The following is a 26,659-nucleotide window of genomic DNA, read 5'->3' as shown; positions in this document are numbered from 1 at the left end:
GATGAGGAATGGGAGAGTGATTCCAACAGTAGTGGTTCAGAGATCCTCCAGCCCAGCGTGGTGGAGGAGGCTCAGTGTAGCCCAGCTAGGTCCCCGGATAGCGAGGAGGGTGTAGGGGCTTACGGCCTGGCTCAGTGGAGCGGGAGTAAGTGGGTGACCGAGGGTCCCCAGACGCACGAAACCCTGCCTCATGACTTGGATGGTTTCATGAGGGAACACCAAGTCTGGGACCTAGGCTGTCCTGTTAGTCCATTTGAGGAGGATCACCTAGTGTATGGAGGACCTGGAGCGTCTGTAAATAAAGCTCCAGTGGTTCTGATGTCTGGCAGTACCGCTCCAGTAGGGAGGGTACAGAAGTCCAGCGAGAGGAGTGGCATGGGGCGGTGTTCCCCGGTGGAGGAGCCAGTGGGTCAGGGACCAGCCGGGAGGGCTGAGTCTCCTCGAGGTGACCATGGTGACCACACGTCTGTCCTGGGGGATCTTCGCGCACTGTCAGGTGGACAGGGGACGGGAGATCTGCGCCAGGCAGACTGTCATGCAACATATGAGGCATATGTTCCTCTTGGGGGGATGGTGTGTAAGTCCCCCGAAGTCCTGGAGTGCCAGGCAAGTATTCCACCAAAGGTTCTAGACCCGAGGTTGGGAGGCCAGGTTCAGGATCAGCCTGACCTGAAGGGTAGGACGACTGTAACCAGTGTCCTGACCGGTTCTTCTTCCAGAGGTACCGCCCCAGTTGGTAGGGAGCAGGACTCTGGAAGGGGGTGCAGAGGGTGGGAGAGCCCACCTCTGACCCCAGTGCAACCTGAGGGGTTAAACCCTAGGTTGGGAGACCAGTTCTCAGGGAGGGGTCCTGAGCTGGTAGGTGAATTGCGTTACGGGGTCGCCTCTCAGAGGAAGAGAGGGCGGAACCCCAGAAGAAGAGGTAGGGGGAGGAGAGCCTCACCCGTGACTTTTGGTCAGCTTGAGGGTACAGACCCTAGGCTGGAGGATCAGTGGCAGTTTAGAACTGCCCTGATGAGGGGTAGAGTGGAGAATGGCCGCTATGTGCCAGGGGTTACTACCCCCCACTCTATGGTTAGGCAAAGACCGGTGGCATCTGGGTGGCCTAGGGCCTGGTCTTGGCCGCGGACAGCTTGGGAGTACCAGTGGAGTAGCCCAGTTGGTCCAGACAGTGGTGTTAAAAAGAATTCCATGGGTTCACCGTGGCGTAGAACCGGAGGGTGTCCATGCAGTTGCGGGCCCGCGTCCGTGTTCTATCGCCCCAAGCAGGGACGTCCATCACGGTGGTGATTGGTCTGCCCTGCGTTTTGGCTGGAAGGGGGTTGTGTTGGACTTGGCCCTTCTGGCAGGTTCACCCCTGAACTTTTTTGCTTTTTATTGGTGACTTGGTGTGGTAATTGTTTGGTCTCTGCGCACTTTCCCTGTGTCCCAGGGTAAAGTGCGTGCGTGCTCTGAGTGCATGTGGTGAGATAGGCCTGCCCTCCCATAGGAATGCATGGGGAATGTATGTGTCCCTAGTAGTTCCTGATGCGTGGGGTGTGCAGGCCCGAGTTTGGTATGTGCGGACTCGTGGGAGTGAATGCTGCGCGATGATGTGTGCGGCGTGCATGTACCTAGTGTGGAAGTGCCACTTCTAGAAGTGGGCACTTCTGTGTGCAGTGTGTCTGTCGCGTGATTGGCTGGTCATGTCATGTGACGGGCTAGGGATTCCCCAGAGTCAGGATGAGTCACCCAGTGGTGAATGGGGAGATCAGCAGCTAGATGGGTGGGAGGAGTACACCTGGGTCCTGAATAGGACAGGGTTTTCCACACACAATGCTGGCCCCGCCCCCTGCGGTGCGACTGACGACCCTAGCCCTGCCAATGAATAGAGTGAGGGGCTGAGCACATCAAGGGTGCTCCCCAACCAGCTGCGACTGGTTTTCCCCCTCACCCTGAACCCAGAACAAAGGGTTTGACTGTATAAAAATGGGGCTGTGTCCCCACAGAAACTGTTCTCTGCCAGGATCTTACCTGAGGGGGGCTGCTGCTGCTGGACCAGAGGACCGCCACTTGGACTACCTCCCTGCCTGGAGGCCCAGTGAGCTGGCTCTGGGTCCAGCCTTGCCCCCCACCCCTGCCCTGCTGCATGCAGGGAAGAACTTTGCTTGGATCCTGCTTAAAGCGCTGGGAGCGCTTTATTGCCCCCCTAAAAACACCAGGATGTGCTTTTCTTTCCCTCATAGCGCTGGGAGCGCTGGATGTGTTCCCCTAAGCGCCTGCAAGCGCTTTCCTGCTCCCCGAAGCGCCTGGGAGCGCTTTCAGTTGCCTTATAGCGCTAGGAGCGCTTTATGTGGGCCCCGAAGCGCCTGGGAGCGCTTTCACTGGCGTCATAGCGCTAGGAGCGCTTTATTCTTGAAAGCCGGTGCCCACCCGGCATTTGCCCCAGCTTCGTGGATCTTAAAGCCTCCTGGCAGGTGCCCACCCTGCCAGGGACATTGCCACTCGTTAGCAGGTGCCCACCCTGCATCTGTGCCGTTTTTGGAGACGAAGAAAGTCACCGCCGCGGCCCTTGGGCACACAGGAAGTCAGGCGACCTCCATCGAGACGTGGGAGGGGCCTCGCCTCAAGCCGGAAGCCGTCGGGAGCCTACCCCGCGCTCCGGCCCACGAAGCAGGAAGAGAAGCGGAGCCGTGGGTTCGGCGGGAGCTCACCCCGCCTACCGAAGAAGAGGAGAGCCCCGCGACAGGTCCAGGAGCGCCGCCGGAGTCCCGGTAAGTGGGGACGACCGTGTAGTGCTCGGAGCGAGTCCGCTCCAGTGGGGCTCTTGCCGGGAGGGGGCCGGAGCAGCCGGGACAGTCACAGAGCGCTGGTGCGCTCCAACGGCCGCATTGTATCCACCCCCGTGAGCGGGACACATATTTGTCTAGAGAGCCATGAAGGCTCCAACGAACGGGGGCACTTTGTCTTAGGGGTCAGAGAGACTGCAACGGTCGAGGGCAGTTGTGTCGTGGAGAAGAGCGGCCCCGGAAGGCAGCGGGCCGCTCCACCATTGGCCCCAACATTGGTTTAGAGCCTGCAAGGCTCAGGGGGCATGAGTAATTAGAGCGCTAGACGCTCCAACGAACGGGGGCATTTCTTGTGCGATTGAGTGGCCCCAGATGGCAGCGGGCCACTCCCACCTTGTCCCCATTATTTCTCGAGCCTAGAGGGCTCTAGGGGGCAGTTCCTGCTGTGCAGAGCCCACGAGGCTCAGGGGGCATTTCAGTTGTTTCAGAGCCCTGGGAGGCTCCAACGTTGGCCCCAGCATTTCTCCAGTTGCCCAGCACTTAGTGGGCAACTGCTACGTGTAGGTTGTGCTTTGTGCGCGCTGGTTTGCGCAGCCTGCGCAGGCGCGCCCTGACTCTGCTGGACAGGGCGTCCATAGCCCCAACAAGGCCAGGTGGCCTAGGGACTGCCACAGATAGTGGCTAATGTGAGTTTTCACGTTATTGTTTCCTTCCCTGCACCTCTGAATGTGTTTATGCGTCATGTGCTTTGCTTTACACCGCTGAATGTATTTTATGCATCATGTGTTTCCCTTGTTTTACACCTCTGAATGTGATGCATCATGTGTAATGTGCGTTTTACCCCTACAGGTATTGTGATACTTAGGTGGTTGTTTTCTCCCTAGTACAGGTAGTGCCAGTGAGGTCCTGATTCCCTGCGCAATATTTTCCTAAGGTGGTTAGGGTTGCGTAGGTGGTACTTACCTGATACCAGTAGTGACTGGTTGTGTGCTAGGTGTAATTTTGTGCAACAGTAATTTTATTTCCTATGTTCTAAGTGCTATGTTCTAAGAGTGCTAATTCCTGACAGTGGTCCATGTGGCCCTGTCCCCTGTATATATAATCCCTTGTAAATTCTGCCCGTGCCTGTTGGCACATTGTAGAGTGTGTGTTTTTATCTAATGTGTTGTGTATAATACAAAGGCTATTTTTATAGAATACCTTGTGTGGAGTTTCCTTTGTGGTGGGCCTTGGGTGTTGTTGCTGGGTGCGCGCGCAAACGCTTTACACATCGCCTCAGAGATAAGCCTGACTGCTCGTGCCAAGCTACCAAGGGGGTGAGCAGGGGTTATCTTTGGCGTGTAACTCCCCAGCCCTGACTAGAGTGGTGGTTTCTGCCTGGCTTTGGCGCAAGCCTCAGCCAACCAGAAATCGCCATTTCTAACACAACTACTTTCACATTCCAATACACCCAGTGTATCAACGCTACCTTCTCAGTGGACAGCACTGTGAGGCATCTGGATACGAGAAAGCCCAAGTATGTGATTTGACACCCAAGGTCTGAGAATTTTGGTACTTCAACCTTCCTCAGGAACGTATGTCCATCTTAAATGAAGTCTGATGACCTAAAACAAGGGTCTTTTATGCAGCATGATGTTATTGCCTACCTTTTGCATTTTCAAATAGCCGGCCTCTCCTACACCATCATCCATTTACACTTAGCCGTAGTTGCAACCTACCCGCAGAATAGGGAGCAATCATGCATCTTTAGAATTCCAGTAAAGCCTTCATGGAAGGTCTCAAGAGAGTGATATCTCTGAGAAAACATCTGCTCCCGCCTGGAATCCCAACACCAGATTCATGGGACCACCATTTGAACCTCTACACTGTTGCTCTCCTGGAATTCTGCCTTCCTGGTGGTTATTACCTCTCTTAGACACATTAGTGAACTGCAGGAACTCACTCTGCAGGACTGCCCTACGTTGGTGTCACCCTTCCACCTTAACAAAACATAGAGCTCCCAGGTTCTTTTCCTGCAACCATATTCCATTGCGGAAAGGGCACTGCACACATTTTATGTCAAAAAAGTTATTATTTTTTCACATTTACAGGACCATGTCATTCCGTAAACTGGATCAGCTCTTTGTCTCCTTTGCAAAACCCCTAAGAGAGCATCCCATCTCCAAGATATTTATAGCTAGATGGATAGTTTGAAGTTTTCAAAATGTCTGTCGTAGAGCAAAGCGGGTTCTACCTACTCTACCAATGGTGCACTCCACCCGTAAGAAGGAGAAGACCTTGCACTTTCTAGGAAACTGGATATTTGTAAGGCAGCCTCTTGGTCAACACCACACACTTTTACCAAGCACTAAAATGTGACAGTAGTACATACTGTTTTTTATTTTAATTTTTGGATTAATATAATAAAATTTGTTACTAGTATGTGGCAGCCGCGTTCCATCCTAATGGGCTGAGGGGTCGTGCCCCCTCACCTTTTAGCCATTATAAAGAATGCCTGTCAGGCTGAGAAAGTCAGCCTGACAGACACTCTTTATTTTCAGGTCAGGCAGCCAGGAGTTAGACATGTGCTAAATGTGCAGGCTCCTGGCTGAACTTCGCTGGGCTGAAGACGACACAGCTCCTGTGGCATGATATGTTCAGCCTGGCAAAGCTCCTCGAGGCCCTCCCCCTCGTGATGAGGGCTTTCGCCCCTGATTGCCTCGGACATGGGCACTTCAGTTCTAAGCCCTGAAGTTTCCATGGCAGAGTGTCTATCACTGACACCTCGTCACAGAGTGAGGTGGGGATCAGGATTCTCACTGACCCCATCCTACTATTTGACGAGTGAGGGACTGCTGCCTTCTCTCATTGGCTTCCCTTAGGGAAGGCAGCAGTCCCAACCTTCCTGGGACCTCCAAGGCTTAAGACTGCTGCCTTCCCTATGAGGAACCCTCCTGATATTTCTGAGGCACAGCTGCGCAGGTAAGTAGGATTTTATTTTTAATATTTGGTGCGTGCGTGCGTGCATGAATATTTGGGAGTAAGTATTGTTTATGGATGTGTGTGTGTATGTGCATGTGTGAATGAGTTTGTATATTTGTGTGTGTGGCCCCGCCCCCTCCCTGGTAAAAGTACGGGGCGCCACTGCTATGTGAACATCTTAGCTTGTCAGCAAGCCAGAGAGGGCAAGGCGGTTTTAAGGAGCTTGTTTCAACCATCTGCATCATCCACATATTAGCTACAGCTTCCGAAGGGCACTGCTAAGCATGAGTATCTCTTCGGCCACACATGCTACGGACGGAAAATGCTACTAACCTGTGAGCATCTGTTTGTAACGAGGAGTGCAGTAGATTTACATGTTCTCACCCTCCTCCCCAGAACCTTGTGTCTTTTGCAGATCTCTTGCTTAATGTATTTCTGTGCACATTGCATTGGACGCCCCATACTTGCATTCACGCTCTATACACATTCTCACACTCTGTGCGAAAATAGTCTAACAAGTAATCTGTTTCTGTGGGCAAAGTACACCCGACTGAACAGACTTATTCGAGGAAAAACAACTTGCAGATGTCCGAGCCCAAGTCTGTGAAAGTGCAAAGTCGTATGCTAAGCATGTGAATCTACAGAATCACACCCTATGAACAGATACCTACATGAGAAGTAGCATTGTACTAATGCTAATGTCTCAGCCTCTGCCACATTAAGTCCAGTCTTCCATTTCTACCCACGTCTTTTTAAATAACGCCTAGTGGTGATGTAAAGAACATTGTTTACATAGCTCTCTCTCTTCTGACCAATGTAGGCTCTCCATATATGTTGCATGCTCTGCAGAACATTGAGAGCCATTCACATAGCTCTTTTCCATCAGAATGTAGTGTTTTGATTTTGTGTCTCTTTCTGCGTTGCAGGATTCGTAGCGTGGCCCATGTGATGCTGCCCAAGTTCTGCTGGCAGAAGATTCCGGATCCGGTGCACAGCAAACTGGTGGCAAATGGCAAGGTGAGGTGGGGTTTGCAGGGTTGGGAAAATTAATCACAAATTCACCCCTGTGTGGTGTGGTCTTCTGCTAGATGAGGGCGGCTTATATTCCTATCCAGCCGTATACCATAACCTTCGACAAGAAGGACTTTTGTGCTCCTATTCAACACCAAGTGAAGGCCTTTAAGGTGAGGGATTATCTGCTTTTATATATTTGTGGGTGGTGATCAGTGATATGTTTGTTTTGGGTAAAATAAACTCAGAGAGCACATCTGCAAATTTGTCTCTTTAGATTCGATGTGGCCTATTTGCTTCTGCATCAGGCTGCTGTATTCAAAGTAGTGGCCCAGGTAAGGCATTGTTGCCAAATGTAATAATTAAACATTTGCCAGTTTTATTACAAAGCTCATAATCTTGCCCACTTGCTTCTTGTGGATGTTTAAGCTGCTTGAACCACAAAAGTAATTTTTGTGCATATTTTAAAATAGAGATGACCGTGTGCAAAGCAATAAAAGTGGACTTTGAGCATTGATGGCAAACCGGGGACAAGGCATATATGAAGAGACGCTTCTTCGCTCCTTGTCAAAGCACTGTTATTAAAACTTAGTACTACAGTACGTACAGACACTCTTCAAAATTCTCTGTTTCAGGCGTTCCTGTTTATTTATGTTTATTTATAAGGTTTTGTATTGCGCGAACGTGACCCACCAGGGTATCAGAGCGCTTTACAGTATACAGTATAAAACATAAAAAGATGAGGTAGTATACAAGTTTATAGACTTAAATTGATGCAATTTTTTTCTTCCTTTTAACTTTCCTCAAAATTTTCAGTATTTTGTTTTGTCTATGTCCACTGAAATTGTGCACAAACTGTGCAGTATAAAATGCAAATACCCCTTATTCACCGCAAGGTGGCTTTCGCAACCCACAGGTTTTTAAATGTCAGATGATACTTTTTTGGCTTTTTAATGTTAAATGCAACATTTGGTGAGCCAGTTGTCAAAGTGACTTGTGAAAGTAGGGACCAGCTGAATATTGATCAAATTTAAAATATGTTGGCTGAACCCGTATACGTGTGAAAATGGTAATAAGGGGACAAATAGCCAATTACCAGAAAAGGTGCAAATGTTTACGTTTTATATATATTTTTTGTTAATTGTTATAACTAGTCACGGCAACAGTTAGATTACAGCATGGTCAGGAGTGTCCAAAGAAAAATAATTCCACCTCCTTCATCCAGTAACCCTGCTGGCCTGAGTTAATCTAGAAAGACAAGACACAAACAGAGGCATTATCGATTGTTTCTCTTTTTTTAGGTGCCTTACTGTGTCTCTTTTAAAGCCAGCACCAGAAACATATAGCCCTACGTATTTATCTTGGGTAGTTTGTCTCAGCTCTCTCGCCCTAACCAGTCTATGCTTACAGAAAATTAGGGAAAACGAGTCCCCACCTATGGAAAGTCAGTTGAGAAAAGATAATGGGATATACATCCACATTCACCTCAAGCCACATGTCACACCCTTGTTTAAATCAAGCAGATCCCGCAGTCACTATGTGACATTCATTCGTGCAAGATTTAGTCCCACATGCATAAGTATTACGACGTCCTGTCAGAGTGATTCTAAAAACATTTACAAATGCAAGGATCAAAATCAGTTCTCCCTAAATTTCTGAACCATAGGCCATGCATTATATATAAAATATCCTTTTTAAGAACAGGAAAAAAACTAGACCGTACTAAAATATGTGATAGGGATTAGCATCCTGACCCCTGCACCAAGGACAGGACTGTATGCTGTGTCCAGTGATTTTTTTCATACATTCAGAGTATAGTAAGCCAAATGTATCTGCATAAAATGTTGGTGTCTGAACTTTGCCTTAAAATCCCCCCCCTTTTATTATTTCCATTCATTGCTCCAAAATGCGTTCCTCTAGGATTCCCTCAACAGACCAGCCATATACTGTAGGTTTTTGCATAAACATATCTGTATAGCCCCTATTCTTTGCATTTGTAGGTGTTAAGCTCCTTAGAAACATTACTGAATTAAAGAAAGTGAGCGGGTCCTTGTAATGTATCTGCCATATTAACCGATCAACAGAGGTAAGCTGCCAATTTGTGTAAAAGGAGGTCAGCACTTGCAAAGTGTCCACAATATAAGGGATGCAGCATAGAGGAGTCAGGGGCCAAAAAAGCACCCACTATTGTTAACGGCGAGATAACTTAATCCGTGCCTGACTGAGAAACCTGGGAGGTCAGGATTACCTTAAATAAAGGTATATCTCTACAACTGATGGATATTATAGATCTTATGGGTCTTATGTCAGATCAATCTTAAAGCTTGCAGGGTCCTCCAATGGACGTTTTTAACAACTTTATTGATATTAGCTTGGCTCAAGATTTCAAATCTCAAGACACAAAATGCAGTACAAATGGTGTAGGCATTCAAATAAAATTGTCAGAAATGAACGTTTAGGATATTAAAATCTGTAAATGATCGTTCATTAGCATTATCCCAAGCATAAAAATACAGTGTACATGTTACTCACATTACTTCAAAAATATAAAATCTATTTATTCACATTTTATTGCCAAGATATTGCACACATTTGATTGTTGCATGGGAGTCCATACTTAATGCATTCTAGCATGAGTTATAGCTGCAGGTCTTTCCATGGGTTATATTGTCCACATTTTAGCCCACCAAAGACGCACTGAAGGACAAGCTACCATGCGTCTGGAATTGCTCATTGCGGTCATTAGTGGATAAGAAGTATCTCCCCCTGTATGTCCAAACATTGCCACTATGGAATCAAGATCTAGCGAAATTCCAGTTACGTGTTTTATAATTTGTCATATCATTGCCCAGTATCTTTGAATCTTTGAGCATGCCCCCCTCAAGCAAGTTACAATACCCAAGGCGAAGCAGCCTCTCCATTAGTGGTCAGAAGTCCAGAACTTAGCATGCAGCCTAACTTGTGTAGAGTATTTCATCAGTATTTTTGAGTTTTCATTGTGTTGTGAGCATATAGGAAGCTGTTTCTTTATGTGATATATCAAAAAGTTGATATACTATGTTAAGAGTCCATTGGTTCCCTTATGAGTGGACAGAGGTCTTGCTATGGAATCCTAAAGTTCTGTGGTAAGGGGTAGAGTGGTTGAGCAGCCTAAGTCTTAACACACAGGAGTGCAAGAGATTTCTAAATACACACAATGATCAATAAATGACACACATGACTCAAAGGAGATCCACACCAATTTATAAAAATAGCAAGTATCTTTATATATGTTTAGGCGTTAGAGAAAAATTGTTCAGGTAAGTAGGTTTTTAGAATTCAAGGTTTTATTGCGTGGTTGCGACAACAAGTGTACACAGCTTAACTGCCTACATCAGACTGCCAGCAGAGCGCAAAGCCAGGAGAATGACACAGCGTGAAGGTCTACATCCCGGAGGACGACCCCGCGTTTAATTCAAGCTAATGTAAGAGACAGAGGCCTCCAGCAAAGAAACCACTTTTAAAACACATAAACAAAAATAAAAAGCCCCCCTAACCACAGCCCACCCCCCCTCCGCATCAGTTCGAGCACTACCACCAATGACACACGACAGCCCCGAAGAACTGGACCATCATCTAGCTATTCCAGCACTGGCTATTCCAGGTGGCTCTAAAGGTATGAGCTGTAGGATCTGCAAATATTTCGGGCAAGTAACCTCCCTCATGTCTCTAGTGAGAATTTGCAAAAACGGCGCCCACAGTTCAGCAAATTCCCTGCCTTTCCCATCGGTACCGAGCGACAAACGCTCCATAGCCAGCTGCTGCCAAAGTCGAAGGATCCAATCTCGAGGATCCGGGGCTACCAGTGACCCCGAATGCGCTAAAAGTACCTGACGGGCCGCCAACAAGGCCATGGCAATCTGTTTACCCCGCAGTGATTTCAATGGGAAAAACTTAGGATGGGGAAGACCCGACGGTGTGTATTCAGGAGCACGTGGCAAGGTGATCCGAAAGGCCGCATCTATATCATCTAGGATGGCCGTCCAATAACGCACCAGCTTCGGGCAGTGCCATAGCAAATGCACCAGGGTTCCAGGCAGACCACACCCCCGCCAGCAGCGGTCCGATCTGGATCCATCCCAGGTCTCAACGTGCACCGGGGTATGATACCAATAAGCAACCACTTTGTACGCAGATTCCGCCCCTGCAACGTTAGAAGCAGTGTGATGCGCCCGATAAAAGATGTGTTCCCACTCCTTGTGCGTTAAGGGCCTCCCCTGTTCCGCCTCCCACCTATCTTGCGCCCTCGTGCGTCGTGTCGGTGAGCGCGAGGTGATCATGGAATAAAGTTCAGATATGAGCTTGCGGTCCACTTTTTTACACTCCAGCCACTTCTCAAAGGCCGTGAGGGGTCGAGACATAAGCGCCAAGTTCTCCGCGCGCGTAACCCAATGAACAACCTGCGAGTAATGGAAGGCATCGGAAGCTGGAAGATCAAAATATTCGCGTAGTTGGGGAAAGGGAATCATGCCATCAAGGTCAAAAAGAGAGCCTACGTGTTTACAACCCTCCTCCCTCCAGCGCTGAAAAATCGGGGACGCACATCCTGGCCGAAAATCAGGGTTATCGACAATGAGGGACATCGGGGAAGGAAACGTGGTCCAACCCCTCGGCCCCGCAAGCCGATCCCACACTCTGAGGGTCGGGGAGGTAATCGGCGAGGAATACAACCCCCACGCTGTATGTCGGCGCCCGCCAAATATTTCGCCCGGCCACTGCTTGATCCATAAAATTCCAGTGCTTGCTGAAAAGAGGTCGGTTCCATTCTACAATGTAGCGGAGGCACGCTGCCTGGTAATAAGCGCTCACTAAAGGGAAGCCCAACCCTCCCTGTGCCTTAGGTGAAGATACAAGCGCCAGCGCAAGTCGGGGCTTCTTATTATCCCACAAAAACCTATTCAGAAGGCCTTGTAGTTTTCGTAGCGTGCCCGGCGGAGGACTCATGGGGAGCATTTGAAAGATATACAAAATAAGAGGAAGTACTGTCATCTTGAATGCCGCCATCTGTCCGTACCACGACAATGTGAGCCGCGTCCAAGCCATCAATGCCTTGGCCGTCTGCTCCATTAACGAGGCATAGTTAAGAGCGGCAGTTCTGGCTGTGGACGCCGCCAGCCGAATGCCCAGGTACATAACATCCGAGTGCGACCATTGGAAGGGAAAATCTTGCTGCAGGTCCGACACCTCAGCCACCGTAATGGAAAGATTCAGAATCTGTGACTTTGTAAAGTTGACTTTGAACCCCGCCACCGCCCCAAAGGCAGATAACTCCTGGGTCAGGTAACGAAGCGTGGACCGGGGCTGTGTAAGTGAAAGAATGACATCATCTGCATACATGGTGATTTTGTGTGTATCAGCCCCAAATTTAAGGCCCACAACATCAGGGTTTGATCGAATACGCTGGGCAAAAGGCTCCATGTAGAGTGCAAACAAGAGTGGGGTTTAAGGGAGAGTCTTGCCTCGTGCCCCGGGTGATGGGGTAAAGCGCCGACGTACACCCATTCACTCTCACCGCTGCCGTGGGGGAGGCATACAGGCAGCTGACCCACCGAATAAAGTTATCCCTGAACCCGAAGCCGCGCAGCACAGCAAAAAGGTACTCTCAATCCACGCGGTCAAATGCCTTCTCCGCGTCAATCGAGAGCAGGAAAGCCTGCGTGCGCGATCGGTGAACAAGATCCAGGAGGTGAAGAATACGCTTCGAGTTATCCCCACCCTGACGTGTCGGAATGAAACCAGATTGAGTCGAGCAGCCAAAACACCCGCGAAGAGTTTCGCGTCAATATTAAGGAGGGAGATTGGTCTGTACGACCCACACTCCGCAGGATCCTTTCCAGGTTTAAGAATCACAGATACAGCCGCCTCAGACAAGGAGGGCGTCACCGCTCCAGATATGAGAAAGGAGTTAAACAGCCTTGTTAAAAAGGGAGCCAGCTCCCTGCAGAACGTTTTATAAAACAAGGCTGTGAAGCCATCCGGGCCCGGGGACTTAGCAACTTTGAGGCGCGAGATCGCCGAGACCACTTCTTCAACACGGATGGCGGCGTCAAGCGTGGCGGCCGACGATGCAATTAAAGGAGTGATATTGCAAGCCCATAAGTAGTCCTTTGCGTCCTGCATGGGAGCATCATCTTTTGCATAAACTCGCTGATAATACCGGCGGAAGGTCTCAACAATGAGGGCATCCGAGGTATGCTCAACCGCATCCTAATCCCGAATAGAGTGGATTGCAGATGCCTGCGTTTGCGCCCTTAGCCTATGAGCAAGCATCCTCCCACACCGATCTCGACTGAGGTAGAATTTGTGCCGCAAACGCAGAAGAGTGTGCTCTGCCCTATCTAGATCTAGATGCTTTAGCATACGCCGACGCTTCTCTAACTCCCTCCATACCCTCGGCGCACCGGTCCGCTTATGGACAGCCTCCAGTTCTCCCACTTCCCGCTCCAGCTCCTCACACTTCTCTCTGCGGAGCTTCGCGTAAGACGCAGCAATCGCTATGAACTCACCCCGCGCTACTAATTTCAATGCTTCCCACACCGACGCCAGGGCCGTACCCCCCACCTCGTTCTCCGAGATGTAGTGCACTATAGTATCTCGAACGCGCTTGATGACCGTTTCGGAATGAAGAAGGGAGTCACGAAGACGCCAGCCCGGGGGTGTTGATCGCACGCATTGTGCAGGAAGGAGCACCGAAATAAGAGCATGGTCCGAAAGGGAGCGGGGAGTGATATCCGCCGCGTGTAACAAACGGGGAAGGGACGCAGAGGCTAAAGGTGCGCATACGTTTTGTGTGCCGCTGAGAAATAAGTATAGTCACGCGCATTCGGATGCTGAACTCGCCACACATCACACAGCCTACAGTCAGTCAACCACTGCTTCCCAGCCTGCGACAACGCCCCAGCCTGAGTCGATCGCTGCTCTGACCTATCTAAGTTAGGGTCCATCACCACATTGAGATCTCCTCCAATCAAGAGCGCCGAATCAGGGGAGGCAAGCACCTCAGACAGGGCCCGGCGCAAAAATGGCTCCTGACGCTCATTCGGGGCATATAGCGACCCAACTGTCAAACAAGCATCCCCCCATTGTATCCTGACAGCCAACAGCCGCCCCTTTATGTCTGCCACCGTGGAAACAACTTTACACTGCGATTTCGCACTAAGAAGAATCGCCACCCCACTTTTCTTAGACGGCCCGAGGACCAGAACTGCTGTGGGAACCGTCAATCCCGCATGCGCTTAGTATCCGAGGCCAGCAGGTGGGTTTCCTGGAGTAAACCTACATCACCCTCAGCACTCTCTAAGAGGGAGAGGATAGCGGCCCGCTTGACAGGATTATTCAGCCCCCGTACATTTAAACGAACAACTTTCAAGTCCTTACCCAACACAGTAATCGGGAAACGCCGGGCCAGCTATCCGCTCTAGATCGAGGCCACACAGGCCAGCGGACTCCAATCAGCGAACTGCCGTGGCAACCCGTGAACTGATGCGGAGCCCCAAAAGAAAACCCAAGCAACCCCAGTACAACAAGTAAACAAAAAACTCCTGCAAAATACAAAACATTGAGCAAACCAAAAACATGACAAAAGTTCGTCTCAAAGTTCAGAGTGTGGGGAAATGTGGCGCAAGCCCAAACCGCCACTGGTCGACCGCAGTTGCTAACTCGACAACTCAGTCACGGAGAAAATCACTTACTGGCAAACATCTCCTCCCTCCGGCACCGGCAAAGCACCCAAGTGGTCGCCATACTAAGTAACTCAAGGTGTCCCTGGCTTGTCCGTGGCCTGCGATACGGAGGAGAGGACAGTCTCGCGTTCCAGTCTATTAGCTGCCATGTCAGGAGCAGGGCTCACCCGCGGTGCTCCTACACGCCGCCACCCGGAGGAGCGACGGCGTCTGCGGGGAGGTGGTCCCCCGGCTCCCGCTTCATCAGCAGGCTTCTCAATGTGCAGCAGGTCACACGCTTCCTCTAGAGAACGAATCTGGTGCAATGTGCCTTTGTACTTGAAAATGAGTCTAAACGGGTGGCCCCAGGAGTAAGCGATTTGGTGCTCGCGAAGGTGGCTGGTAATGGGCCTAAAAGCTCTGCGCTTATTAAGAGTGGAGGTGGCCAGATCCTAGAAAAGCATGCGGTGATGACCACGAAACTGCACCGGGTGCAGATCCCGCGCCCTACGCAGGATACGTTCCTTCAGCTGAAAGTTATGAACGCAGACAAGGATATCAGGAGGGGGAGCGTTGACCCCCCGCGGCAGGCCCACCCGATGAACCCGGTCCAACTGAATCTCTGTTGACTCCTCATCCCCAAGAATCTGCAGAAACAAAGCACTAACGTAGGCCCGCAAGTCGTCGCCCTCACCCTTCCAAGGAACTGCACGAATCCGAATGTTGTTACGTCTGGAGCGGTTCTCCAAATCCTCCACGTGCGCCTGGAGCTCCCCGTTCTGGTCCCTCAGACGCAACATTTCCTGCTGAAGCTGATGCAGATCGTCCTCCCTGCTGAGATCGTGTTCCTCCAGTGTCGCAACCCTCTCCCCAATGTCATCAACGTCCCGCCGCACCTCGCACAAATCAGCAGAGAGCGACGACCGAAGGTCCTGAATGTCCTCCTTGATAGCAGAGAAGAGTTCAATCATAAAGGCCTTGGTCGCTGGCGCGTCCTCCTCATCCATCGCTGGAACCCCGACTGCAGGCTGTAGAGCCGACGAGCCTGCCGGCTTCTGCATAAAGTCTTTCACCGACTTCTCCCTCCGGCCACGAGACGTTGCCATTGCGGCGCACACGTGCTTCTCCGCTTCCACAGCTGCCACCCAGCCGATGCCAAGCTCCTGAGTTCCCAACTGCACCTACACCGGCCATCTAGAACAGCGCGCACAGGCCAAGACTCCTCCTGGGCGACGAGGACACCGCACCTCTCCTGCTGTCGCAACTCTACAGCTGGGCATGCGCCTATGGGTCAAGCAAGGCTCACCTCCGAGACCAAACACCACTCGCAGGGCAGTCAAGGCCAAGGCACACGCAGAGCGATAGCGCCAGGACGGCCAAGCCCGATCACCCCCCCTAACGCAGAGATGGAGCCAGACCCGGTGGGGGGGGGCAAAGGACACAACAGACCCAGCCACCCCTCTCCAGAGGCTATCTCATAGGCACTTGATTGATGTAGAGACGTCACCTTCAGACCCAACAGGCGTCAACACTCTGTCCTTCAGGGCAGCACCAGCCACATAGAAGCCTTCAGCCACACCAGCTGCAGCACACAGGACAGCGGGACCAGGACACAGCAGAGCAGATCGTTTAGTCCCTACCAGAGAGGCCCAGCTTACTGTCCACAGCCCGGGCCTCTGCGCTCTCCTCCTCCGTCAAGAGGCCCAGCGCTGGCTCAGCTACTCTCCCACAGCCACATGTCAGGCCCCACTGCTAGGCTGCGTGCTGCTCCTCACCACCGCGGGCCCTCCCGCAAAGCGTAGCATGTCAGGCCCCACTGCTAGGCCGCGGGCCCTCCCGCAAAGCGTAGCTCCGTCCACCGATGCGCGGACCGATGCCCTCCAGCGCCAGCACCCGAGCCTCCTCACCTTGCACGTCCCGCCGTCACCCGCAGGCTACTTGCAAGGCTCAGGGCTCAGGCCTCAGGATGGACCTCCGCTGCACACTCCAGGTCCCGTCAGGCCGTCAGAACTGCAGCCACCATTTCGTGGCCCCGGTCCAGCCGTCTCCGCCACACACAGAAGGGCTCCCAGAACTGCATCTGCCACAAGGCACTCTCAAGCGCCGTCACACCGGTACCGCTGCCACACTGAACGAGCTCCAAACAGCCAGGGAGGTGCTCCTCCCCCGTACTCCTCGGACGCTATGCTCGCCGCCAACCTCCCGCCGGGCCGCAGCAATGCCAGGGCCGGGAGGGATATGCCACGCGAGCGCAGTCCCCAGCACCGCGGCTCAAGACAAACGCCGCCACCAGGTCCGGAACAACTACCGGCCAGCAAGGGACATACCGATAAGCTTGGATGGGCGCCAGTAGGGGAGATACCGCAAGGCTGAGGAACGGCGGCGCCAGAGGGATAGAGACACACGTCCTATCTTGCCGCCATCTTGGCCACGCCCCCCTAAGTAAGTTTTTAAATATAAATTCTTTTCACAAGTGGACTTTCAATTTCTGAGTTCTGCATTGTTTTCCTATGGGAGGAAGAACAAGTTGAATAAACATGTATAGTACAGCGACTTACAAGACCAATCTCCAGGAGTTAAGGTGAGTGGTGGCCAAGGTCCAAGGCAGCACTAGCAGTACACCACCAGCGGTGCGGTGCAGCTTTGTGCAGTGTGCAAGTCAGTGTTGTGAGCCCAATGCATTTCAATGGAGATCAGTCACTGTCGAAAGAGGCTTCAGGCTCCAAGTGGGCTCAGGCCTTGCGATGCTTGTGAACACCTTTGATTCGCTTCCTCACGGCCCAGGGGTGTTCTTAGGCGTCCTTACCTGAGCAGTTTCAGTTGAGGGGACCTGCATGCAGACGCTGCAAACGACGTTGGGGAGTCCAGGAGAGGTGAAATCACGATGGACTTTAGCTTTGAAGGGCTGGGGGACCTTGCTGACACCGGTGGCCCACTTCAACTTGGTCCAGAGGCGGCGGGTGCAGTGGTGGCTTCCGGTGTCAGGTTTTGTCAGTTCCTGAGGCCTCAGAATCTTCTCTTTTTGAGTTTCTTCAGAACAAGTCTGCTGGTAATGGGAGGTCTTGAGTTTTTTTTAAGGCAAGTAGTCCTTTGGAGTCAACAGCTGCAGGACAAGTTGACTTTGGCGCAGTTTTCGACGAGGGATGCAGACAGGCGGGCAGGGTTGGTACCAGGTCAGCTGCTTCTTCTCCCCTCTCTGCTTTCGTGGCTCTTCGGTGTCCTCTTTCTTCTTAGGTTTTAAGGATCTGCTTCTGTAGTGTCAGGGGCTCCCCTAAATGCTGAATTTAGCTGTGTTAGAGTAGTTTAGGATAGTAGCCAATGGGCTACTGACCCTTGGGGTCATGACGACCCCTATGTGACCACTTCCTGTGGGAACTGGGTATAACCATGTGTCAGAATCGCTAAGTATGCCATCACAAAGATGGCTACTTCTGAAAAATAGTGTCCACCTCTCAGTAGCTCACCTTGGGGGTGGTACCAGCCTGAAGATGGCAAGCCTACCTAACTGGCTAATTTTTCCACCTGTTCGGGTGCCAAGGCGGCCCTGGACAAAGGGGTTGGCTTCTCCTGTGAGGGGGAGCCAGATTTGCATTTCAAAGGCAGCAGCCCTTTGAGGCTTGCCGCCCAAGGAAGGATAATCAGCAGGCCATCCTGTGTGAGGTGGTGTTACATCCTCTTCCCTGACAGGCTTTTGTTCTGGGTCTCCTGAGAGCAGAGGCTTGCACTCTAGAAGGTCAGAACAGTGTCTTGGGTGGCAGGCTGGCAGAAACCAGTTAGCAAGCACACCAGAGGCTGGCTGGTTTTCAGGGGGCACCTTTAGGGTGCCCTCTGGGTGCATGTATTGGTACATCCAACACTGGTAATTTAGGAAAGCTCTCAGTCAATAAAATGACTTAGCCAAAAATAAATGCGCTACTGTCACCTAGTAGCATTTTTAAGAACAAAAGCCAAAGCCTTGATGTAAATAATTATTTCCTTTCAAAAAACTGCTTTAAATGCACAAAAATCTGATTTTTTTTTATGTCTCTAAATCCATACTTTATATTTGTTACATTTTTGTGTCACTTAACATGCTAATTGGTTTTTTTTAACTTAAATTACCTGACAGTTTTATAGTAATAAGTTCTTAATGAATAATCTTTTGGCACTGCTATGTATATATCCAGTGCATTTTTCCAGAAGACAGCCCTTTTCCTTGTGTGAAGCTACTGGGATAAGCTTAGAATTCCTCACAAAAACGTGCATTTTGTTCTAAACTCTAGATCCTGTTGTATGTATGGGAGCTAAACCACAGGTTGGATTAAGACTGTAGCACCTCTATCCTCCTCGATAGTTTCACAATTCAGTTTCCAATAACAATAACCAAAAAAGGTAAAAAGTAAAGGTGATCTAGGAATGGTAGTGCTTCCTATTCTAATTAAGGATAGACATGCTGCAGCAAAAGATGTGAAACAAAATGTTTTTGCTTCACACAAATTACCTCCAAATCAAACCAAGTTCATCATAGGAAAATAAAAGTACAATCCTAAATGAATAATTAAATCAAAAACATTACAACAATACAAGAAACTCTTGAAAGCACTGGCAGCAAATGGAACTTCTTTGGGAGGAGTCCCCTTTGTGCAGGCATTCTGGACTGTATGGGTCGTTTTGCATGTGTCAATTGTTATATTTACAAATATTAATCAACCTTTGTGCCTAAATGTGCGCTAATTTTGATGTTTTATTCTTTTAGTAGGAATACCTAATTAAAAACATAATTGTTATCCACATTTATTTTTTAATAATCAGACAGATTGTTTTGGACCGATTTACGAAGGGCATTTTCTTGGTCAGAGCTTCTTTTCAAGATACTGTTGCTTTTTTAAATGTCAGACATTGCACCGTTGTCAACGCAGGAGACGATGCCGGGACAGCCCTGCAAGTATTGTGGAGCACTGTTACCTTACCTATTTGGAGATGGATGACATTGTCTATGAATGGGGCAGGGTAGGAATTGGGCACAGGTATGGGAAGTGGAAACACCAGCTGGCAGTTTCCAAGGCTTCTTTGAGTTGACGGTGGAGCACTGTATGCGACTGTTTACTTCTACCACCCATCTCCATCACTTATGAGCAGCACAGTGGCGGTATGAGATCGGGAGATGTGGTGGTGCCACGGGAATTGTGGTGCCACACAAGGTGGTTGGGCTACACACAGAAAAGTTCTGCAGTTTGGGGGATCATTTTCAAGTGAATGTGACCGGTTGAGCAGGTTACTGTTGTGTTCTTTGCAACAAAAAGATCACAGTGTATACTGATGGTACTCAAACAAAAAATTATATAAAAACGTTTCATATCTGGTTTGTTAGTGCAGCTGTTGCCAGACCTTATGTGATCAGTAGAAAAGCACTACTGAGCAATATTAATTACCTTGAGTACACATTTGATTGGGCAATAGTTGTGTGCTGCAGCGGAAAAGGAGTGCTTTCTGTTATAGGCTCTTGAGAGGTTTCTTCTCACCTGACATGGCCGCCAGTTTCAAACGTAATAAAGTGGCAGTGCGCACAAGGGGAGACCCTCGGTAATCTGGCAGTACATCGGAAGGGCTGGAAGTCTTCTGTCATTTATGTTTCTGCCATGCCTGTTGTCATTTACATTGCCATTCTTTTTTGTTCATGCTCCAGGATAGCATGGTAGAAGGTGTTTCTGTAGGCTGACAGGAGCAAGGCTTGCCATTTGCTCCTTCCCTCTGGGAACCCCAGTTATCTTAATCATCGAATGCAGCTCTGTTGTCGCTGCCGGACAACCCATCTCCACATCCAGCGGACTCTACCTCATGCTCACCACGTGTTGCCTGCTCTCCCGTGCTCCATCCCAGGCAATCCTTTTCAACCCCTGAGCTCCTCACAGGTTCTTGGTGTGCTGCACCCTCTACCTTTTTTCCTCCCACGGTCCTGTGTTCCTCCATCAGAACACTGTACCTGACATGCTGTCTGAGCCTTTCACCACTCTCCAAAGATGGCACAAGCCTGTGCTGCCTCACGCAACTACTCACAGAGGCCAGCAATATCACATCAGCCTTGCGAGTGCCTCCGCAAATAAGGACATGGCCTTTGACTTGCAAGATTTTGGGCTGCATGACCCAGTGTGGGGGGGTGCAGGCTCCATGACATTCAGCCATCAGGTGTGCACAGGGAAGAATCCTAATGGTACTGGCATAAAAGGAAGTGCTTTGAGAAATGGCTTGCAAAGAAATTTGAAAGCGGCGAGGATGGAGTGGGGGTGGATCACTGACGGTGGGCATTTGTAGGTGACTTGGGGGACTGTCCAGATGCCTTTGTCACATGCGCACAAGGCAGCCATGCCAAGTAGCAAGTAAGCAAGCTGCCCCGGTGCACACAGGTTGGGTATTCAAATACATCAATAATCATGGTGCAGTTGGTCACTCAGGCCTCTGGCCTTGTTGCCACTGCACCTGCTGCACCATTGTTAGTGATGCCATCGGGTTACTTCTGTCCGGTCGATCTGTGATGCTCTCTTGTGGTCCAGCCTTTCCCATGGAGGTGAGGAGAGTGCATCAGAGGACGTGGTGACAGGAAGGGACTTCGTCCTGTGATTTGCAGTGCCGACATTCCATCGGAACGAAGGCGAGTGCAGGTGAGGCATATCAGAGTGAGCAGGAGTGCCTCTTTGTTCTGGCATAATAAGAAGGCACCGTGACTTTTTCTGGAACACGATTGATTATTGATGGATTTTAATGGGGCCTTGTGGCTGTTTTCACTTTACATTGGAGATAAACCTTTATCATTACATTGATTTTGAACTTTTTCTAACATTTTCCTGTATATGTGAGTGGAAGCAGAGTGGAGTGTCTGTAATTGAATTGTGAGTGTAGTGCCTGATAGAGTGCAGGGCGAAGGTAGTGTCTGCATGGGTGCAGAGTGGGAGGCGTGCCTTTAGGGGTGCAGATTGTGGGAGATGCCTATTAGTGCCAGTTGAGTTGAGTGGGGTGTTTGTGTGATTTCAGGATAAGGGGAGCATCTGTGTGAGTGCAGGGTAAGGGGATTGTCTGTGTGAGTGCAGGGTGAGGAGAGTCCGTGCAGAGTGAGTGGATTGTCAGTATGAATGCAGGCTGAGAGAATTGTCTGTATGGGTGCAGGATCAGCACAGTGTTTGTGGGTGCAGAATGAGTGGGAGTGTCCATTAGAGTGCAGGGTGAACTGTGTGCTTGAGTGCAGGACATCAGTGTTTATATAGAAAAACTATTTTGCAATTTGTTTAGGTGAAGTAACAAGTTTTGTTTAGAGAGGAACCCAAAGCCCTCTTTGTGGGAATTTATGTTCAGCAAAGAGCTCGAGTTCTGATGAGGTAGCATGTTCACGAGTTGCTATCCTTATCCCTTCCACCTCCTGGCACAATGAGCGTGCCAAAATGAAGTTCCCTTTCTTGAATCAGTTTAAGCAAAATAAAGGTGATTGCATTTGTTGGATATCTGTGAATTTGACTATACTCCAGACCGTTGATTTGTAGTTATAATTTTTTTCAGATTGTAGATGTCTCAACAAATAGGTGGTGAGCAGCTAAATATAAAAAGAGAGATCTCAGCGGTTTGAGGATTCACATCTGCATGCTGATGTTTTAGTCTTTTAGAAGTCAATTTTTTAAGTCCACGGGCATTTTACAGCAGCAGGGCCATTCCTCAGTTGGTTCCATAGGGGAACATCCCACAAGAGCACCTCTGTTGAAATGTTACCCTTTCTGCTGGGTCACCCCAGATTTTTCTTTGCCTATTTGCTGACCTCTGTTTATTCTGGCTATAGAACTGTGCACTTTACCCCGCTAACCAGTGGTAAAGTAATTTTGCTCCTTCTTTCAGCATGGTAAAATTAGTATTCACCTGATTGGTTTGCCTTTTTTCCTGTAAGTCCCTAGTATATGTTACCAAGGTGTACCCAGGGCCTGTAAGATAAATGTCAAAAGTGAACTGCAGCACCCATTGTGCCATCCACTTCAGTGACAATGTACCCATGACTATCGTCCTGCCACCAGTTGCCTGGCTGTGCAGATTTTAACTGCAAATTTGACCTGTTAAAATAATCCCTTTTGACAGGCCTACACCCTTATTTTTAGTATTTATAAGTTATCCCTACATAGTCCTTATTGCCCATAAAAGCAGAGTGCATGGAATTTAAAAGTAGACATGTAAAAGTTTAATGTGAAACATGTCCTTACAGTGAAAATGCCCTAAAAGCTATTTTCACTGTAGCAGGGTTGGCTGTTCCATAGGGAAGCATTGGGGTACAATATTACGTTTAATGAATGCTATCTCCACTTAGGAAATGGCTAGACTTTCTAAAATATTTATAACACTCCCAATTCACTGGTAATGTCGGATTTGTGATAAGGGGATCTGTAGAAAGTTACCTTTGCCCTGCCTGATTCCAAATCAGCATTCTGCTCTCTCACTTCTGTCGGCCTGAAATCAGCATTTCAGTGAATGAGGTGTGAACTTGCTCGCAGGACATGGATAAAAGGCCTTGGGTGTGGGGAGAATCAGCGATCAGATCTCTTAACCCAGGCAAGGCCCCTGGCCCCGACGGGTACACTGTGTCCTTCTACAAAACATTCCCCGCCATCCTTTAGTAAGCGCTACATAATTGCAATTACAATTACAATCCTTACTGAACCCCTTCTTGCCGTGTTCCAATAGTTTGTCTCTACTAGCTGTGCCTCTGGCTCAGCTTTTGAGACCACAATAGAGGTCATCCCAAAAGAAGGGAAAGATACACTAGAGGTCAAAACCTATAGGCCGATATCGCTAATTAACACCAACTGTAAAATACATGTCAAAATTCTGGCACAAAGATTCGAGAAAGAACTACAAAAACCCATTGCCTCAACTCGAAAGGGATTTTTGAAAGGCAGGCTAACCGCTGACAACATTTGCCTCTTCTGCCATGCCCTTAAAATAGCACGTTCATCGCCCTGACCCACCATGCGATGGCACTTCGCGCGGAAAAAGCCTTAGTTAGGGTCCTTGGATCTTCTTACATGAGACTCTACGCAAATTTCAATTAGGCGAGAACTTCATCCGCATGACGATGGCCCTATAAGCAGCCCCAATAGCGAAAGTCAGGATAGACGGACGATTATCCAACTCATTCCTCTAGCCCAAGGCACAAGGCAAGGCTGTCCCCTCTTCCCCTCCAATGTTTATTATCTATCCAACCCCTTTCAACAACATTCGAGGCGTTCAATTCCAGTCAAGCAAACGATTAGTTGCAGCCTACGCTGACGATGTTCTGATCTTCAATGAAGATGCAGACAAAGTCATAGCTCACATCATGATGTAAATTAACAACTACTCAAAAAGTATCCGGCTACACTCTCAGCCGCTCTAAAACAGAAATCTTCCCGATTAAGATCCACTGCACCCCTGCAGTTTTGGGCGATTCGGGTCTGAAATGGCAGTCTGAGGCGCTTATTACTTAGGGATCTTGTTTGGCAAAGATCTACGGGAATCTATATCGATCAATAGGAGGAAAACACTCTCCAAAATAATGACCTTCTATCATCTTGGTCTCCCAAACTCTTAACCTGGTGGGGCAAGGCATACACTTCAAAAATGACGATAGTGCCACTTGACAACTTCCTTGCAAGCATGCTACCCATAAATCTAACTAATCACTTCTTCAAGTCTCTGGACAAAGCTATCAAAAACTTTATAGGGTAGGGGAAGAGGGCTAGGATCGCCGGCCCCATCCTAAAACTGAGCAAAAATAGAGGTGGCATGAAAATGGCTGATTTCCATAGATATCAATGAGCCTTCCTAGTTGCACAAGGCAACAAGTGGTTTAGTGAAACCACGGGCTCCTCTCCCCCCTGACTGCAAATTGAATCACACCTACTCCTCCCTATCCCACTAAATTAATGATTCATGGTATCAAGAAATTGCCTATCTCCTATTCTTACAGACACAATAGCAGCACTCTTACACACTGACAAAAAACTCCCCACACTTCTTGCTGACTCTACCATAGCTTCCCTTTGGTATAACCATAAATTCAAGCTAGACTGCAGATCTCTATTTTGGAAAGTATGTGCAGAAAAAGGCATTAACCGCATTAGCCACCTGGTCTCTACGCTAAACCCCATCACCTTTGCCGACTTGAGCTCGTGTTACAACCTCCCCCCAATCGAAGTTTGCAACTTTTTAAAACTTAAAATATCAACCAGGATTCTCGTGAAACCTCACAAGCCAGACCTACCTGACCTTCTGGGGAACCTCAAAAGAATAGGGCATGCCACATCTCACATCTATAAACGTTTAGAACCTCAAAGACCACACCTCATAAAAAAACTAAAAAGAAAATGGTCATCTCAAATTCCTGAAACTCTGATCTCAGATTTATCGGACTCCTACTTGGCATAGAATATGGCAATCCCACTTCCAAGCAAAAATTACACCAGCGATTGCTCAATCTAGATTCTGGTTGATTCACAAATCCTACTGGACTCCCTCTAGGCTCCACAAACTGAGGATACATCAATCTCACAAATGCTGGCTCTGTTCGGAAGCTACCGGATCGATTGATCATATGTTCCTAACTTGCAAAATGGATCAACCACTATGGTTCAAGATCCGACAAATCATCCAGACCATCTTCAACATCCACTTTTCCCCAACCCTTCTAACAGCAACGCTGTGTCGTACCGCACATCAGCCCACCATTATCCTGTCCCATCAAGACTCGCTCTGACTCGACCTCATGCTAGCCGTTGGCACTAAAACAATCCTGCTGGACTCAAAATCGACTACAGAAACCCCATACAAGAGGTGATGGAACATTTTATGTGCTACCAGAGGTGCCGACAATATCATGTACACAAAAGCACACATCATCTCTGGCTCACGGGGCTTATGGGACTCACTTGACCATTACCTCCAAAAAAATGGACCCCCATAGTCCTCACAAATCAGGGCAACTACCACAAACACACATCCTAGGCAGACCTACGGTCCCCAAAACCCCTCTAGTTTCGACTACAGATCAGGTGACAAAACATTCTCCCTCCCCACTCTCGACCCCTCTCTTCTCTTTCCCCTAGCTCTTCTTCTCTTGCACACTTTGAGAATTCATCCTACAACCAATTAGTGTATGCCAGTTTCCACTGAGCTCTTGCATACGAGCCACTCATTCTTGTTGCTACCCCATGTTATACCTATAGAGGCCCGTAACACCATCTCTACTAATATTAAAGTGACCTGTATATCCACATCTTATGTAATGCAATGTCATTCTACAATATACTAATGTAACATACGGTGGAACCAATTAATGTAAGGTACTGTAATGTATTGTCGTCCTACAATGACATTTTATACTGCTATATATCTTACCTTGTAGTGTGCAAGTATCTACTTGTTGCTTATCTGCTCCTCTCCTGTATATACCTTGACAATGAATTGTATGAACACAAAATAAAAAGAAGATTTCAAACATAGGAAGAAGGAGTTGCAGGACAACTGAGCTTAGACACTTGCGTTAGCAGGTTTCAAACTTTGTTTTTCATTGTTTGGCCGGGGCATGTCTTTGAGCTTTCAGGTAACACGCTTTGGCCTTCAGCCTTTACAGTGTACATTATTGAATGTAAATGATTAACTAATTTCTAGAAATCACACGAATTGTTGACTGGTATTAATTTGTGGGTTTGTAATTAAATATATATGTATAAATTCCCTAGAAATGCTTGATCTCTGTTTTTGTACCGAAAATTATGTGACCTTGATAAAGACTTCTTTTGGAGTGCTGATGTCTAGGTTTTACAGTGGTTTACAACTGGTCGCTCATGATACTGCAGGGCTCTACACCCTTATTTACAGTGTGACATTTCTGATGGATACTTCTAACCACAGATTCTTTTAAAATATCTCCAAGCGCCAGACTGGATCTTGAAGATTTAAACAGCATTGCTCTTATGTGCTGGTAGGTGGTGTTGTGCGACTCCATGTTGACTTTGTTACGCCCTGAAAGTGACAATGGAGTTGTAAGCACCACCCCTCTGCTTCAATGTTAGTTCCATTCTTTCTACACCTTCATGCGTGAATTCGTAGCACACTCCCAGCTTCATTCTTGTCAGCTGCTGGGTTTTTTCTTACAAAATATAGATTTTTCATTGTGCTAGGGGACTAAGTTCCTTCTAAAACATAGTTTTTAGCCTTGTAGGTACTGTTACA

General features: G+C 48.7%; 1 protein-coding gene across 11 annotated transcripts in view; it reads left to right on the top strand.

Annotated features, from left to right (window-relative positions):
- The window catches only part of IL27RA (interleukin 27 receptor subunit alpha), a 203,929-nt gene that overhangs the window by 167,212 nt on the left and 10,058 nt on the right, over positions 1–26,659 (top strand). For all 11 annotated transcript variants that reach the window (XR_014960477.1, XM_085600473.1, XM_085600472.1 and 8 more), the window contains one exon: positions 6,656–6,746. Coding sequence is in view for 10 of the 11 variants with exons in the window: in XM_085600473.1 (XP_085456599.1) it covers positions 6,656–6,746 (91 nt within the window). In the remaining variant the exon portion in view is untranslated. The remainder of the gene's footprint in view (positions 1–6,655; positions 6,747–26,659) is intronic.

Source organism: Triturus cristatus, chromosome 4_2 (genome assembly GCF_964204655.1).
Source record: "Triturus cristatus chromosome 4_2, aTriCri1.1, whole genome shotgun sequence".
Taxonomy (NCBI): domain Eukaryota; kingdom Metazoa; phylum Chordata; class Amphibia; order Caudata; family Salamandridae; genus Triturus; species Triturus cristatus.
This window is presented reverse-complemented; position numbering and strand designations above follow the sequence as displayed.